Genomic DNA, 17,803 nt, shown 5'->3' with positions numbered 1-17,803 from the left:
AACACATATCCATTTCCAATATAAAGAATGTCAAAGCATTATTTAAATTTATTGATCTTAGGAGTTCATCATCCATTCCATGGAAAACTCATTTAAACCCTCTGACTGATATATTTCACATCCAAGCATATATTCACTACAAATTTTACTACACAATTAATAAGTCTTTATCAGTAACATAAGGAGGGGTGTAACAAAACAGACCCCTCTCTTGTTTGAATACTATCAATGAATATCCTTATTTTTCAGCACTAAGAAACATCTCAGTGAAACTTATGAAAAATGTCTCTGAGTTGATTCTGCAGAAAACCTTCGACAGAGAAATGTTGGAAAAGAGACATTATATTAGCCAGGTATTCCCTTTTTTTTGTGATAAATGATGTGGGAAGAAATAAGGAAAAATAACTCTAATCTAAAAACTAAAAATACAAATTAGTACAAGTCAAGAGCAGTGCTGCAAAACTAAATCATATATATATATATATATATATATATATATATAATCTAATCCCAGCTATATATAGTTGAAAATAGCATAGCTGGTTGAGCATATTTTTCATCCATTCATCTTTGCAATAAAAATAATTGAAGGTTGTTGATGCAGTATGAGGCAAATATGCCTATGGCATGAGTATCAAATACAGTTAAGAAAGTGAAACTAAGAAGCAACAGATTTTTATTTCCCCGGACAAACTGGATCTACTATCTACCTGTAGACTCTATGTCTTGTAATTTGGAACCAAAACAAATAGAGATGAAATCTCAATAACATACTTCACTGTTATCTTTCACCATCATAACCAAGCATTTTTTTTAATTGCAAAAATAATTTTCATTAATCCTTCAAGACTTGCAAGCATATAAATAATTGTATTCAGTTACATTGTATCTTCCCCAATACCATGAACCAGAGATTTTGCATAGCAAGTGAAAACAACCGAGTATGGATCAGGTTGCCAATAACATGCAGATGCCGCAAGTGTAAATATCTGGAAAGTTATAATAAAGAAGTTATGTATCCCAAGATAGTATAATAAGCTGAATCTACAATCTATCGTGATAAGATTGGAACCAAAAAATTAGTTTGGTTGGATTATATACATGCTAATTTTTGACAACTTAACCAACTCTAAATGAATATTCCTCAAAGACAGTCCTGGTTTTTGATGCTATGTTATACCCTGTACAGTGAAAAGAAGTTAGATTATGAAGCCAGCCTAGATTGGAGGAAAACCTTGTAAATCAACTCTGTCAAGATACTGTTGTTAAAAATTGACTTCAGCTATTCTTCCAAAATGCAAGGCGAGAAAGACGGCGTGTCAAAGATTGAGGTGGGCTTGTTCCAATGTCAGTAGTAGTCTCAGAAGGATCACGCCAGAACTTAAGCACATGAAGGCTTTCTTCCTCTGTAGACCTCTGAACTATAATTCTAGATGCAAACCCCTTGTGTTTCATAATCAAACAAATTTCAGAAGGGTTATTGACAGTTAATGTGACAAGATAAAACCAACCTTTGCTAGATAAGAGATTGTCCGCGAGTGTCAGTATCCTGTCTATGACAGTCCGGCCATTCTCACCACCAGCCCATGCAGCAGTAACTCCATCACCCCCAACCTCCTCCTCTGAAGTGGGTACATAAGGGGGATTGACAACAAGTACATCAACAATTCCAGCTAAACGCTTGTCCAGACCCGATGCAAGATCAGCCAAAATTACATCTGCATGTACACCATGAGCTGCTAATGTCTGGAGAGTCACCTCAGTGGCAGCTGAACTGATGTCGGTAGCAAGATATTGAATCCCAGTTTCCTGCCCAAGCATAAGTGCCAAGGATGTAATTACATATCCACTCCCACACCCAAGTTCTAGACACAAACTTGGTTGAGCTTCCTCAAGGTGAACCCGATCTGCAAGTAGAGCATCAACAAGTGCAAAGGAATCATCGCATGGTTCATAGACCTCTGAGTGTCGTCCAACAAGTCGGATATCTGCACTCTTCCGGCGTAGGGTAGACACTGAAACCTTGAATAAATTACAAATATATATTATCACCTTTAATAAACTTAGCACATCTTCATATTACAAGAAGCTGAGAACCTCGTTAAAAATTGTTACAACTTAAAAGAAAGAATAACAAGTACATTACAAGTTTAAAAAAGCATAACAAGCACAATATCAGTTCCTACAATCAAGAAAATGTTCCAACTTGAAACAACATAAGTGAATATATTTTACATTAATTTGTGAAATAGAACCTACAATAGAAAAAGTAATGCATAAATCAAATAAAAGAAAAAAAATCAATCGCATGGGATGTAAATCCTTTTAAGCAATGTGATTAATCTTTCAGAACTTAATTTTTGCTTAGATTCACTATTTTTGAACCCTGGCGAACCATAGAAAATGTACACTTACCAGATACTGGCTTCTGATGTCACTGTTGCCAGCAAGAAGAGCTTGTATATCTATTTTCTGGTCCATGCCAATCACTATCTTCCCAAAAGACTTTTACTACTACATAGGATGGAACTAAAACATGAGATCCTCCAAAAGAAATTTATCTAGAACTACGAAGAATTTTATAGCTTACAACAGATTTTCTCTAATCATTCCCCAGGAATAGTAACCAGAGATAAAACATTGCAGAAAATATGCACGATTCTTGATCCAATCTGTATTTCAGCTGAAGACTATCTAGAACACTCTTCAAAAGAAGTCACTTGCTACCATGTAAATAAATCAAGAAGGAAAAACTTAACATGCAATCCTAATCATTAAATAAAATGATTTCTCCAAATAAACAGTGTAATATAGGCACAAGGGAATGTTGGGACAGGTTTCTGTGATAAAGGGAAAACATCTTCAACTTGGGGATGGCAGCAGGGAAGGACTGGGGATGCTATAATATATTATACATATTTTGAACTTGAAATGTTGGTCATGAAACGATGTATAATAGTACAAGAACTATAAAATTAAAATACTAAATACTCGAACATAGCAAAATTGCAACATGAATATCATAAAGATAATTACAATGAGTAGCACGATATCAAAACGAGCACAAAATCATGTACATACATTCAAAAACACGCATATGTAGAGAAAGAGAGAGAGAGAGAGAGAGAGTGTGTGTGTATGTGTAAGAGTGACCTTTATGGTAGCCAACAATCTGCCTTTCTTTCACAAGTGCTGCAATTGCAAGTTTTGCTTGCAAAAACCCCTAGCGGCAAGAAGGCAGTGATTAGGCAAACTTGGGAACACCAAGGCCCTGTTCCACGGACATCCTTGACCCTGGTTTGTCGGGATTTGGGGGGGCAGGGGTGGGAGCGGGGATGCATCCCCATGTCCCACATGTTATTCACTCTATTTCCGTTAAGATTTGTGCCTTGTTTCAGGGGTTTTTCTCTATATTTCGTTGGATTTTCACCACTTGCTCTGATCAGCTATGCAGAGATGTGGATAGCAATCTGATCCACCAGACAATCATGTCAGTGGTAGTCAAGATAGAGTTAAGGTAGTGACGCCAAAACCCAAATCCTTTAAGGATGTTGTCAGGGATAGTTTTCCACTTGTTTCATCATATGACAAATTTGTTGTGCATTCTATAAAGGATAATGGACAAGGGCAAGAAACTAGGGGAGAGCTAAAAAGAGAAAGTATGCACTCTCCTCTAGTTGTTAAAAGCTTTACCTATTGCCTTAATGAGGAAAAGGTCAAAGCAATAAATGTTGAATCTAACAGGCTTAAACATAGGCTATTTTTTTTACAATTATAGATCCTTTAAAAATGCAATCTAGAAGCATTCTGGATGATTACGACATCAATGATTGGCAAAAAACAGTTCAGGAAAGTTACCGATTCAGGTGCGGATGCGAGAAGTGGGTGTGCAATTTGTTTTTTTGTTTTCTTTTTTTTCTGTTTGTGAGGGGGGGTGGGGGGTGTGCAGATGCGTTTAGATGTGTGTCTATATATATAAATGCAAAGAAATGCATTTTCATTAACCTTGAATATTGAATAAATGCATTGTTCTAGGACCATAGATATTGCCAAAATCCTCAGTCAAAAACCACAAATCTCTTGAACTGGAAATAGCATTAGATAGGAGTGCATCTTTAGTCTTATCTATTATCTCCTTAACATTTGTAATGGAAGACAGCAGGCTAAGTCACAGGGTTCGCCGAATTTTCGGCATCAAATTCGAAATTTGGCGAACCCATAAAATATGAATAAAATTCGCTCAAATTCGTGAAAAATTCGTATGGCAGCAAGTTTGTTGCCGTTTTGCAGAAAAGATATGTTATTGCCGCGCTTTGCAGGATATTGCCCTTCGTTTGTTGAAAAACGCATGAAACTAAAAGATGGTTAGGGCAATAAAACTATTATGACATTGAAGATGCATGCATCAGATCATATTTAAGATTCTGAAGCATGTGATTAGCGTTCACGTCATCCAAAGGGTGAACACTAAAACCATTTCGTTCAACCTTATCGTTCCTGCGCTCAATCTTGCCCAGCTCTCGACGGCCATCCACGCTTTGTTTTAATTATTTTCATTTTATGTTTAGGTTTCAATCTCCCGGCGGCCATCTCCATGGTAAGTTTATAATGATTTTCATTTTATGTTTTAGGTTTAAGTTTATAAAAAAAATTTAAGTCTTTTGTAATAGTAAAAATATTATTGTATTTTTTAACATTTTATAACTTTATTAAATATATGTTAATTTTATATATTTATTAGGAAGACATTTATATTTATCATATACATTTTATTTATTTTTATTAGAAAAATATTAATGTTTTGTATATAAATTTATGATTACTAATATATATATATATATTTTTTTTTTAATGATTATTAATATTTTTATTATTTTATTAGTAAAGATGGTTAAGTTCTTCGAATGAAACTCATAAACATTCAATAATAAATGATGTATACATTTGTTTTGGAAAATTATATAAGACGAACTTAATGTCGAATTTTTTTCGATTTTCTTGCCTTATTGAATTTCATCCGAACTCCATTGTTGTCAAATTCGAACTCAAACTCAAACCTTGTGACTTAGACAGCAGGTATGGAAAATTTAACAAACATAGTAGAATTGATCTCTGGATTTAGATCTGCTGCCACACAAACTCTCAGATACATTATTTGCCTATAACCAGACAATGCTCTACAAATGGCCTCGATACACACAAAGTAACCAATAGTCATCAACCCTTAGATTTTGCAATTCTGAATTATTTCTTCTCTGCAAGCCTAAATTGGGTATAAATCTTAATTTTAAACCAAATAATAGAAGCACAAGCACAGGGAAGTCACCTAGAAGCGCCTCCCAAGCATCCAGAAGCAAGTGGAAGCCACCTGGAAGTCCTTCCCAATCATAGGCTTCCACTTCCATTTGGATGCCTGGGAGGCACTTCTGGGAGGCTTCCACAAGCATCTACCTCCATAGGAATCCACTTCCGCCTCCATGCCCAGGGAGCCGCTTTGGCTTCTAAGAAGTAAGGGTTTTAGACTTCCTTCTGTAGAATGTTGCAAAAAACGTTATTTCTATTCTTCTTTATGTCTATTAATATGAGAAGTAAAGTAATTAAAGAATAATATTGGACTACAGGTAATTGCACATTTAGGGCTATTGCTTGGTCCCCAAAAGCCATTAGTATTATTGGACTACAAGTAATTGCACATTTAGGGCTGTTGCTTGGTCACCAGAAGCCATCAGTGATTAAGTCCTTACTTTGTCCTACCCTAGGTGGTTGACAATTAAAAGCATTCCACCAATTATTTGGGCTATTTTGCCACAACTTATGGCACCATTTGATATAATCGTCAAGACTCAAGATAGAGAGACACAAGAAGTGCCCTAACACATGGATGCGAGAATACTGGTTTCTCTAACTCCAAGTTTTTGCATACTTGAGATTCTTAACAAAAATCTGGGTTCTAATACATCCTCATGCCCTATTGAAACCCTTGGTGGGTCCGAAGCTTGTTTTTATGTAATAAGGAAGGTCACATAAGGGAAAACTCTCTTATGTTGACAAGGAAATCGAAGACAAATTCCCCCTTGCCTCAGAAGAAAGAGACCTTTCGTTTGGAAAGAACCAATGTCCTTGTGGATGCCCCTTCTCAGTTGAATGTATCCCCTTCTACAAATTTCAGCACCACCGAGTTTGCTTCTCCTATAAGTCATAGCAAGTTTGAATCCTCATGTGTTGATGATTTTGCTTCCTTTGTAGAACCTTGTTCAATCTCCTTAACTCCTCAATCTCATTGCTCCACTGTAGCAGTTTTGAGGGGCAAAAAAATGCCTAGCGAATTGTCCCTAATAAGTTGAAATTTAATATTGTTGTGAATGCATTCGCATTTGTGCTGCAATAATATTTCTATTTACAACATTAAAGATGGTTTAAATAACCATTTTGATAATAACTCATCGATAGCTGATTCTAAAATAGCTCCAAGGTCAAGCCTTTAATCCCTAGCTTTGAAGTTGGCTTGACCCATGTTAACAGGGTCCCAAGGCCTTCCTCTGAGACTGCTCACCAATCGAATGGTGATGCTGAGATGGATCATTAACTCCACCAGATTCTTCCCCCTCTTCCAAAATACCTTCTTTTGATGTTGAAGGCCAAGAAGAGGATGATTCTCTGAACAAACTTATCCTCAATACCACCAACTTAATAATGAGCAGACATGGGGAATGTGTTGATGACCCTCCTAGTGTTGGACAGCCTAGTTGCTTTAGCCCTGCTCGACTTCCAGAATGTCCATTATGTGGAATTAAACATTTGAGAGTCCTCTCTTATTTCTAATGAACTGTCTTCTAATGATGATGACTTGGCTACAGAAGATGATTTGGATAAATAGGTAGTGATGGTTTGTACATATGTGAGGAGGCCTTCAATGATCCCTCCCTTCCCCAAAACTGCACCTTGAAAGACTAGAGCAAGGAAGAAAGGTAAATTCATTCTAGAAGGTGGCAGTAAATTGAATATTCTCAAAGAGAATAAGAGGAAGAAAACAAGTATTATAATTACTGAGCCCAGTTCCAAAAGAATTGAACCTGAAAATAGGCTTCCCAACTGTTTTTATGGCTTTAAGAACAGCAATGAATCACATTCAGTAAGTCAGAATGGTGAGCACTAACTACAAATCTTGGAATATCAAGGGTTTGGAATCCCCTGATAAGAAATACATAGTTAATAGTTTTATAAATTATCAACATGAAACAAGCCCACTAAGATGGTAGCCAAAGATGAGAAAGGAGGTGGTGTTGCCCTACTAAATGCATACAAATGGGAAAGACATGTAAACAATGTGGACCTTCCCCATGCAATAGGTGCATGTGGGCCATAATTGACAAGGGAGAGATGCAATCTATGGCGGTGGATATGCACCCTACCTTATATTACTTGGCTACTAAGAGGGGGCTTCAATATGGTGGAAAGTAAGGAAGATAAGTCTAGAGGACTTGCAATGGGATGGAAAGGTAAATAACAACATCGTTGGCTCATAACAACAGCCAAATTAAACCTCTTTGATCCTATTGAAGGAAAGAGAGATCAGAAATTGATGTAATGTACAAAGAGGTTCCAGGCAGATTTAATATAGAATGAACAAATCCTGTGCACAAAAATTTTAATAAATGAATATTGAAGGATCTTAGCGAGATTGAAAGGTCAAAATATAATGTCAATGGATGGAAGACTCTTGTAATGTCTTGTATCTGCTTTCATGGAATTTGGAGCTCAATTCTCATTTTGCAATCCCAAGATCCTTGATTTTGTTTAATAAATAACAATATCCTTATCTTCTTGAACCATAGATGTTGATTAATTGCAACATTTTTCCTTTAAAATCTAATCCCAAGATCCTTATTTTGTTTAATAAATATTGATATCTTTATTCTTATTGAACCATAGACGTTAATTAACTGCAATATTTTTCCTATTAAGTCTAATCTATAGATGTAATGAAGGTTATATTTTCGCAATCTTCTCCTAATAAAACTTACAACTCCTTCATTCGTCTTATAATCATAATATCTCTAGCATACTTTATATCAAGAATTATTGTTATATCCTTAATCGAGGCCTCACATTAAACTTTCACTAGATCGAGTGGTATCATTGATTTGACATCTCTATATGCTTTCCCTATTAGTGGCTTGTCGTAATTTGTCTATGATGGAAGATATTATCCAATGGGCAATGGGGTCGATGTTTCCCATCCTTATTGTACATAGATTCTTTAATACTATTTTGGCCTGCCTTCTATTTATGCAACGGTAGGTAGAATCTTATCAACACCTAAACAATGGAATTAGAGCGTGGTACGAATCATAGATGGAAAACTCATCGAGTACTCGGCACCAGTTAACTCGCTGATTTAAAAACTCGGTAGCCTAGTAAAAACTCATCGAGTATTCGGCGAGTAATCGGCAAAAACTCAGCGAGTTTTTAATAAAAATTCGATTTACTGGTGAAAGTTTTGCCCGCAGCCTGTGACGAGTTAAAGCGGCAGTGAGTGTGTTTTTTCTCATTCTTTCTTGTATTTGCATTGTTTAGAGCCTTGAGGAGTGAAGAGAAGAAAGTTTGGAGGCATTCTTGGCTGATTGCAAGTGATTCAAGGCGGATTTGAGTGGATTGTAGAGCATTCTAACCGATTTTAGAAGACAAATTTCTTTCCAGGTATGTTCATCTTATCATAGTTTGAAAACTTTTTATAGTTTTATAACAAATGTTCTTTTGTTTTTGTTGTTGTTTGTAAATGTTTTCAAATCATTTTAGATCATTTTGAATCATTTAAAACCCTAGCTTCTAAGGATATGGTTGAAGTTTGAAGTTTGAATCATTTTGAATCATTTGAAACCCTAGCTTCTAAGGATATGGTTGAAGTTTGTTGTTTGCTAAGGATATGGTTGAAGTTTGAAGTTTGAATCATTTCAAACCCTAGCTTCTAAGTTCTAACTTTATTTATTCATTTTTCAATAAATTTATGTGTAGGGCAGCGGTCAAGCATTAAAAAAAATGACAAATCTGCAAGAAGAGTGGCCACAAACACCATGCCCTTCTGGATATATAGGCACTCGGCCTAAAAATGCAAGAGATAAAACATGGCGGTTTGCCTATGAAGCTCCAAATGATGTTGGGAAAGTGATATGCATTCCATGTGAGAGAATTATTTCTGGAGGCATAAACAGCCTCAAATACCACCTTGCAAGCATAAAGAAACATGATTCAAATCCTTGTCTCAAGGTAACTGATGAAGAAAAAAGATTCATCAATGCACTACTTGCAGCTGCTGAAGAGAAAAAATTGAATAGGGGGAGGACAAAATTAGCTACGAGGGCAGCCATAGCTGAATCTGAAGAAGCTCCTTTTGATATGCAAGAGGAAGAAGAAGCACTTGAGAACATACCAGGATCTCTTCGTGGCCCACAGATCCACAAACAAAATTTCTCTTTTACCGGTTCCACTTCTTCTACATCTCCTACTTCATCACCATCCGGATCCCCATCAGGGATAGGGGGTTATTTTGTGCCCAGGAACACACCTGGAGCACAGCCATCATTAGAGGGCACTGCATGGTTTAAGGAGGTGCATGAGTAAACTGATATTGCAGCATCTGATTTTTGGTTTTTCAACAATATCTCAATGAATGCCGCTGATAGTCCCTATTGGGTCAATATGGTCAATGCAATAACAATATCAAGCAAAGGGTACAAGCCGCCTAATCGCAAGGATATGAGTGGAAGGTTAGTATTTTACTATTTAAATTTTAGTAATTGTAAATAATTGTGATTCACTTTAGTTTATTGTTATATTTTAAATCTTAATTGTTATAACTTATTTCCTATTTTTTACTAACACTTACACTTTATTTAATATTACACCTAAATTTTGTAGGTTGCTTGACAAAGCGGTTGGTAGGGCAACATTATTGATAGAAGACCAAAAGAAAGAGTGAAAGAAGTATGGCTGCACCATTTTATCTGATGGGTGGACAGAAGGAAGAAGTAGAACTATTATTAATTTCTTGGTTGCTTGCAAAGATGATGTGGTGTTTTGGAAATCTGTCGATACCTCCAACAAAGTGAAAAATGCAGCCACATTGGCTTTAATGTTGGAGGATGTTGTCATGGAGGTGGGAATAGAGAATGTGGTGCAAATAATCACGGATAATGCAGCAGAATATGTGGCAGCAGGTAAATTTAATTTTTTATATTCGAATCAATATGAATCATAAATGTAATGCTACGGTATTATTCAATTTATATTTGATGTAATTTGTAAATATTAAATATGGAAAGTTAGTTACTGATTATTGATTTTTGCTAATCTTTTAGGTAGAATCCTCCAAGAGAGGCATCTCACACTTTTTTGGTCACCTTGTGCAGCACATGTCCTTGACCTTCTTTTGGAGGACATAGGAAAACTTGATTGGGTGAGTCCAGTTGTGGAAGATGCTAAGCGAGTCACGAAATATATCTATAATCACCCATGGGTTCTCAGTTTGATGAGAAAAGCCACTAAAGGCAAAGATTTGGTGAGACCTGCTATGACAAGGTTTGCAACGGTCTTCTTGACGTTGCAAAGTATTCTTGACCACATATTGGCTTTGAAGCAAATGTTTGTGTGTGCTGATTGGGTTGCTTCACCTTACTCAAAGAAGCCCGAAGGAGAGGCTGTGGCACGGATAGTCTTTGATGATAGCTTTTTTGCAAAGGCTAAGGAGATTGTGGAGGTAACTTCAAAAATCAAAACATTATATTTTTAGTTTATTCAAGTTTCATTATCAATTCATAACTTACTATGTTATTAACTAACTTGTATTTTTCAAATTTCAAATGTAGATGTCTTTGCCCCTGGTTCTAGTCTTGCGCATATGTGATGGGCAGCAATCCCCAATGGGAGGTCTTTATGAGGCCATGGATAGGGTGAAAGAGGCTGTTAGAAGTTACTATCATGGGGACAGTCTCAGATTTGACCCCATTTGGGAAATAATTGATAGGAGGTGGAACAATATGCTCCACCAACCTACTCATGCAGCAAGCTACTTCCTCAATCCCAAATTTAGGTACTATGAATCATGATAATTGATTGTCCTTGAAGTTGGGATTTCACTAAGACTTTATTTTACTTTACTTTTTAAGGTTGCGTAGTAAGACTTGATATCATCTTCTATTTGTTTTAGGGCTGATGATTCCTACTCAGATCCTAATGGAGAGGTCATGGAAGGTCTCTCTAAATGTATTGAGAGAATGATATCAAGTGAAGAGGAGAGAGACCTTATTGTGACCGAACAACAAATCTATGTGGAATCGAGGGGTCCTTTGTTCTCTTCTATGCTAGCAAAGAGAGTAAGATTTACTCAAGCACCAGGTAAAGCGTCAAACTTTAAAACTTTTGCTAATTGATAAGTTGTGCTTTTGATTTTTTTTTTATTGCTTTATAACTTTTTTTATTTTGTTTTGCAGATGCTTGGTGGGCAAGTTGGGGTGGCAATACCCCCAATTTAAGGAAATTTGCTCTCAGATTCCTATCCCAACCTTGTAGCTCATCCCATTGTGAGCGCAATTGGAGCTTATTTGAGTCCATCCACACAAAGAAAAGAAACAGAATGACTCAAAAACGGCTTAATGACCTTGTTTATGTGCACTATAATCTTAAGATGCGCATTAAAAAGGCACAGCTCTTAAAACTACCTGGTCCACTTGATCTAGATGAGATAGATCCTTATTCTGATTGGACGGCATAGGAGCCAGGTCCATTGTTTGCAACACATGAGATCGCTGATTTGGAGAGGCAGGCCATGGAGGGGGAGGCTGACGCTGATTTTCAGTTCACTATGGATGACATTGAGGATGAGGACAAGGATGATTCAGGCGAGGATCAGGCATTACCATTAGGAGGAGATGCATCCTCTTCTAGGTCGCCGAGCCAGTCAGTAGGGACGTCGAGGGAGGGGGCACAGTCACAGAGTTCACAGTCACGCAGTTCACGCCCTATCCCAGTGCGGGGCACTTCTTCTAGGACTAGACCCCCTCGCTTTCCTGCTAGTGCAAGTGGAAAGAGGAAGATGTGATTAAGTCACTGACATTGTATTGATGTATTTAGACTTTTAGTGTTTACTTCTAGTTTGACAGATTGAAAATATTTACTATTTTGCTTCCTACCATGAGCATTCCGCACGAGAATGCAATTTTGTACACACTATGCATTTATATATATCTAAACTCTGTTTGCTTCTTTTGTATTGTCTTTAATTAACTTATTAGATGCATCTTCTCATTAAATTTTGCAAAATAAATGTATTTTTAATTAAATTTCAGCGGTTTTTTAGGTTCTCAAGTTTATTTTTTAAATCGCTGAGTTTTTCCCGATTAAACTTTTGGGGAGCTTGGCGAGTTTTTGCCTTTGGCGAGTTTTCCAACTATGGTACGAATCTCTTCAATTCTTAACATTTATCGCTACATGATTTTGGCTTATGTGAGATGTGTACTCAAAAATTCACATACATCTTGACTGCCATAGGGGTAATATATTATTGATAGCTCGTTCATACCTCTCTACAATTATAATGATCGTCTTCCCTAACACATCTGCCACAGTTCATATTTCCGCATATTGGATTCCTTCCGTAGCCCAAATTGTTCTTTCTCTTATATTTAAATAGCTTCTCATGTCGTAATTGATATTCCCTTGGTGGGTATTCCTAAATCGATGTCACTCTTGGCTCCTCCATGTTGAATAAGTTTTTCCATTTCTTTTATACGCTACCTGTATATTTTCTATCAATACCATGGTTGTTTGTATGTTACATTTTAAGGTAGTCTCACTGCTCTTATCTCTTATCTAGCACCATACTGTTACCGACACCTTTAATGAGCTAACAGTGATACCTCTTGACTTAAGGAGGTTTTAACTTGCCATCAATGAGTATACTTTCATTGCCATTCTCCACTTCCTATTATAGTCTTGGTAGTATATTTCTCCACTAGAAATGATCAATTATAGATCATTATAGTATTTGATGCTCCTATGAGAAATTATTATCTTCTGGAGTTCATTATTGCTTCCTCTATTTATTCAAGCTTTGTGTAATCCCATTAATATTTGTTTTGCTTCTCTATAGAGTGATGATTATAGAACTATCATTCTCTAGTTTTTTTATTGATGGTTTTTCCAACGGATAATGGTGGTCAAAGATGTGTGCCCAGTTGAGTCGATTCTAACACTAGTCTTCCTTTCCTATGCCATCTATATCCACCTTTTATGGTCTTCCAAAAACATGGAAAAAATCTTCAATGTGTATGCCATGTTCATATCCCTGATAAAATGTTTTGAGTGTCCTAGGTTCTTTAAAATCATCAATTTCCAAAATATACATACATACATACATACATACATATATAGATATATATATATATATACATACATATATATATATATATATATATATATATATATATATATATATATATATATATATATATATATATATATATATATATATATATATATATATTCATTTTGTATCCCATTAAATGTGATCCTAGTCATCTTACCTGTTGTTTGATATCCCTCCCTATTTCCTCCTGAAACTTGTTGTCCATCTTCCCTGTTATTCTTTTCTTCTTCACTAATGTTGTGCCCAATTTGCTCTGTCTTGGCTGTGATACATTGAACTTCCCCTCTAAATACCTCAAGATAGTGAGAGGATGTGACTCATTCTTCACTTGTATTAGTTATATATTTTATATTTATAATATAAATCACAGCATATGTTAGAATATGTATTATTTTAATGATATATATTTTATCACAATAATATACAATTTTATAACAATATTAATCTAAATTTATTATCATTAATCTATATAGATTATTATTTACATTATTTTTATTATTATTTTTATTATGACTATATTATTATTTATCTATTTAATATTACCATCTAGTTGCTTATCTCTATATATTTAATAATATTAGTTTTAATAATAGCGTTTTGAATTATTATTATTATAATAGTTTACTATTTTTTATTATTAAAAATCCTATTTGATTCGAGGGCGTGACAACTCTCTTCCAAACATTTAGTGAAAAATATGCTTTTGACAGAATGAGGAACAAAAACCAACTTTAAAATAATCTCCTCAAAGCAAAAGAATTGCAAGATAAACCAAATGACATTCAATTTAATGTACAGCTTGTGGCAGCCAAGGACTCTCAAGAAGATTCAATGGTATAAAATCCAAGGGATGAATGTCAGATATAGAACCACTTAGCTAAATAATGGTGACAAAGGATAAAGGTTCTTTTTTGAAGGCCTCAAGAATGAAAACATTAGTGAAAATATTGACAAAATTTGCAGTGAATGAGTGAGTTAAAATGATCAAAATGATATAAGAGAAAAATTCTAAACTTAGTATACGGACCTCTTCACATCAGAAAGATGCTTGGACTATAATATTCAAGCTAGGGAGGGTATCAAAAAGATGATGCCTAGGAAGATAGGGAAGGATTATGGTGACCTATTGAGTAAACTCCATTAAAGAGGTCTAGAAAGCCATTTTATGTCTTAATGATGACAAGGTGCACAGAGAGGACAGGTTGTTTGTGGAATTTTATAAAACTAATATAGAATGGATAAGTTCAAACCTACTAAAGGTATACAAGGAAGCTCTGATGCAAGGTACTTTAGGATGGGACATTAACAAAGGTAATAGTAAATTACTGTCTAAAAAAGGAGATAAATCTATGATTGGGAATTAGAGACCTATAAGAACAAGAAGATTTCCACAATCCATATGAAACAATCAAATATTATGCTTCTGGATTCTATTGTGTGATTATTGTTGCATCGATGTTTTGGATCACTCTGTGATCTATCATGAGGACAAGAGAAAGAGAGCATCATGAGAGAGGATTATTGTTGCATCAACATTTTGGATCACACTTTGTGATCCAATAGCATAGTGTGATATGAAACGTCAATGCAACAATAATCACACAATCAAATCCAGAAGCATAATATTTGATAATTGGAGACCTATCATACTTCTCAATGTAACCTATAAAATTCTAACTAAGATTCTGACACCAAGACTAACTGAAATCCTGCTCAACTTTGTAAACAGCACACAAACTGGTTTTGTCAAATAAAGGTATATCCCAGAAAACCTGATCACCAGTTGGAAGTCAATGGAGTGTGCTAGATCTTCAAAGCAAGATGTTACCATGCTTCTTTTACACTTTCAGAAGGCATATGATAGGGTGGAATGGTCATTCCTCCACATGAAACTTCAAGCCTTCGGATTTTCATTAGTTTTGTACCATGGTAAACACTCTTCTAAGAGCTGCAAATATTACAACTATCTTTGTGGAACCAGAGAAATGTAACTTGACTAATTTGATGAAGAAGCTTGATGTCTGTTGTCTTGCTTCAGGAGCCACGATGTCCAAAGCCAAATCTACCCTGCTTGGGTCTGATACTTCTCCAAGCTCGATTTGAAATCATAATCTACAATGGGGATCCAAATAAAATTGTACGATATTTGGGCATCCCTTTTGCTATCAATCCAAATATAAAAGAAAAATGATGGTGGATCAAGACCAAGATTGAGAAAAAATGGACCAAACTTTAATATGGGAGGCAAATTTCAAGTTTTCCAAAAGATTTTATCCTTGAATAGTATCTACTGTGCTTCAGTATGATTCTTTAGCAGATATCAGGTAAATGAAGTGAAAACAAATCAGGAATTTCTTATGGTCCAATGGAAAAGGACAAAGACAGGACACTCTGAAATGAGAGTGGTATTGTACGAGAAAAGGCTATGGAAGTTTGGGGCTTAAAGACTTGAAGTTGTAAGGAATGCCCCTTGCTGCTCAATTGATTATTAAATAACTTGATTGTAATGAGCCATGGAAGGTGCTTATCAACAAAAATATTGGATTTGTTGTTCCAAGAGGGGCTAAGGCTTGGATCATTCTCTGACCTCTTCACTTGTAGGCATTCTATCCAACATATAGGATCCAAAGTTTTCATGAGTTTGTGGAAAGCATTGGAAATTTATTAACATTAAATTACCAACTGCAATTTTTGTAGCAGCAACAGCCAGATATATGGTGACAGACCTACATGAAGGAACACAATGATGCTTTCCCAAAAATATGAGTCAAATTGGCATTAAATGTTTCAGTGTATTATAAAACATGGTCTGCTTATTGATTGGCCCACTCTTAGTAGCAGGTCAAGTCTCCCTGCTTCTAACTGGAGGACATACTCTATCCTTAGAGAACACTGCGACGTGTTTAATTTTCCTATTTGTTGTATAACCGACAACTTATAAGGAAAAACATAGGAACTTCAAACGGATCGATGAATCTTGTTTAAATAAATTAGAGCTAAAGATATTTATAATCATCTGGCTAACAAATTTGATACTGTTAATCATGTAAATATATGTTGGAACCTTCAGATGGATAGTAAAAAATGTCACAAATATTTCTCGACAATTTTGTCTAACTGTTTAAAGCCTAAAAAGGCTTGTTTCAGATGGCTGCTTTTAATAAATAAGCTGTCATACAATAAAACAGCCCCATTCTGACCAGATCTGCATTATTTTCAGAAAAACAGGAATCTATCAAACATAACTCTTTTGAATGTTTCTTTACAAAATAAGAATGAAATAGTTTTTGCAATAGTTTTACTAAATTCCAATATGACTAACCAAAAATGCTGGTTAGAGATTCTCATTCGTTGCGTAGATTGTATTTGAAAAGTTCATTATCTCTCAACTGAAATCTTATGGATAGTTTAGAAGGCAAGAAATGATGAGGTCTCTAATAACAATAGGAGGATGCTTACTGAGGCTTTTACAAGACTCACTTTTTACCATGTTGCCGTGCAAGTCATAGTGACCATGGAAATATCCAATGCAAAGTTCCTCAAGAACAAGGATATAGACTTCTAATGGTACACAACCAAGAGGTGCACTATTAACATACCTGGGCATACAACAACAGTACTGGCCCCAAATTCCACAGAGAACTGAAGTGCCACAAGAAATACGAGGAAGCTTGACCAAGCAAAGAAGAGAAGAAAACGAAGCACCTTGGAGCCGAAATTTTCTTCAATTCTAGCAGAAACTCAGACAATGAGGATGTCTGAGCGGTATCCCCTCCTTTGGAATGTTGGGAATGGGAAAAAAATACAGCAAACGCAGAGCTGAATAATGTATTGTCCTAGTAGAGTTTGATATTGGACCATATGCTGTTATGATGTACGTGGTAAAGCAATATAGTTTGGATATAGTCATATCAAAACAGTTTGATATTGTAGGCTCTAATGCCTGTGATGATCCTGTGATGTTTTATTATTTTTTTAATCTATAATTATTACAATAAAATAAAATAAATAGAGCTTTAGGGAATTTGTAGAATATTTCTGGTTTTCTGGTGGGAAGGAACAATATTTTGTTCAAGTCTGAAGATTCAAGCAAAGGATCTCCCCATCAGAAAACAAAGGTAGAACAGAATAATTTTGTCAAGAAGAAGACTGCAGTAACAAGTAGGCCAAAGCTTTATCATCAGCGCAGTTCTGCATGTGACACTGGCAGTTGAGTTATTTTCAAGGCAGTTGGAAATGTGATTTTTCCAATTTTGTATGTAAAAGTAATGGTTTCATTTGTGAATGGCCATTCATAACATCATGAGTTTTTGGACTGATAATCATGGAGTTTTCATCCATTTTCAAACTCAACAGGCAAAGTAATTACATAAGAGATAT

The 17,803-nt window shown here is 35.5% G+C and overlaps 2 protein-coding genes across 10 annotated transcripts in view; one reads left to right on the top strand and one right to left on the bottom strand.

Annotated features, from left to right (window-relative positions):
* Positions 1-971: 971 nt before the first annotated feature.
* Positions 972-17,803, bottom strand: part of LOC149543817 (uncharacterized) — a 63,057-nt gene continuing 46,225 nt past the window's right edge. For 3 of the 9 annotated variants that reach the window (XM_089798498.1, XM_089798497.1, XM_089798502.1), the window contains 2 exons: positions 2,416-2,514; positions 972-2,022 (listed from right to left, as the gene is read on the bottom strand). In XM_089798498.1, the coding sequence (XP_089654624.1) occupies positions 1,279-2,022; positions 2,416-2,481 (810 nt within the window). In that variant the 5' untranslated portion in view covers positions 2,482-2,514 and the 3' untranslated portion in view covers positions 972-1,278. The remainder of the gene's footprint in view (positions 2,023-2,415; positions 2,515-17,803) is intronic. The other 6 variants (XM_089798499.1, XM_089798500.1, XM_089798504.1 and 3 more) reach the window with 3 other exon arrangements.
* Positions 10,015-13,382, top strand: LOC149543818 (uncharacterized). The gene is made up of 2 exons (XM_089798496.1): positions 10,015-10,756; positions 10,866-13,382. The coding sequence occupies exons 1-2, from the start codon at positions 10,529-10,531 to the stop codon at positions 11,103-11,105; spliced, it is 468 nt and encodes a 155-aa protein (XP_089654622.1). The 5' UTR covers positions 10,015-10,528; the 3' UTR covers positions 11,106-13,382.

This window comes from Cupressus sempervirens, chromosome 8, assembly GCF_028749045.1.
Source record: "Cupressus sempervirens isolate cs-2001-9-10 chromosome 8, ASM2874904v1, whole genome shotgun sequence".
NCBI lineage: Eukaryota > Viridiplantae > Streptophyta > Pinopsida > Cupressales > Cupressaceae > Cupressus > Cupressus sempervirens.
The sequence above is the reverse complement of the archived record's forward strand: the minus strand, read 5'-3'. Positions and strand labels throughout refer to the sequence as shown.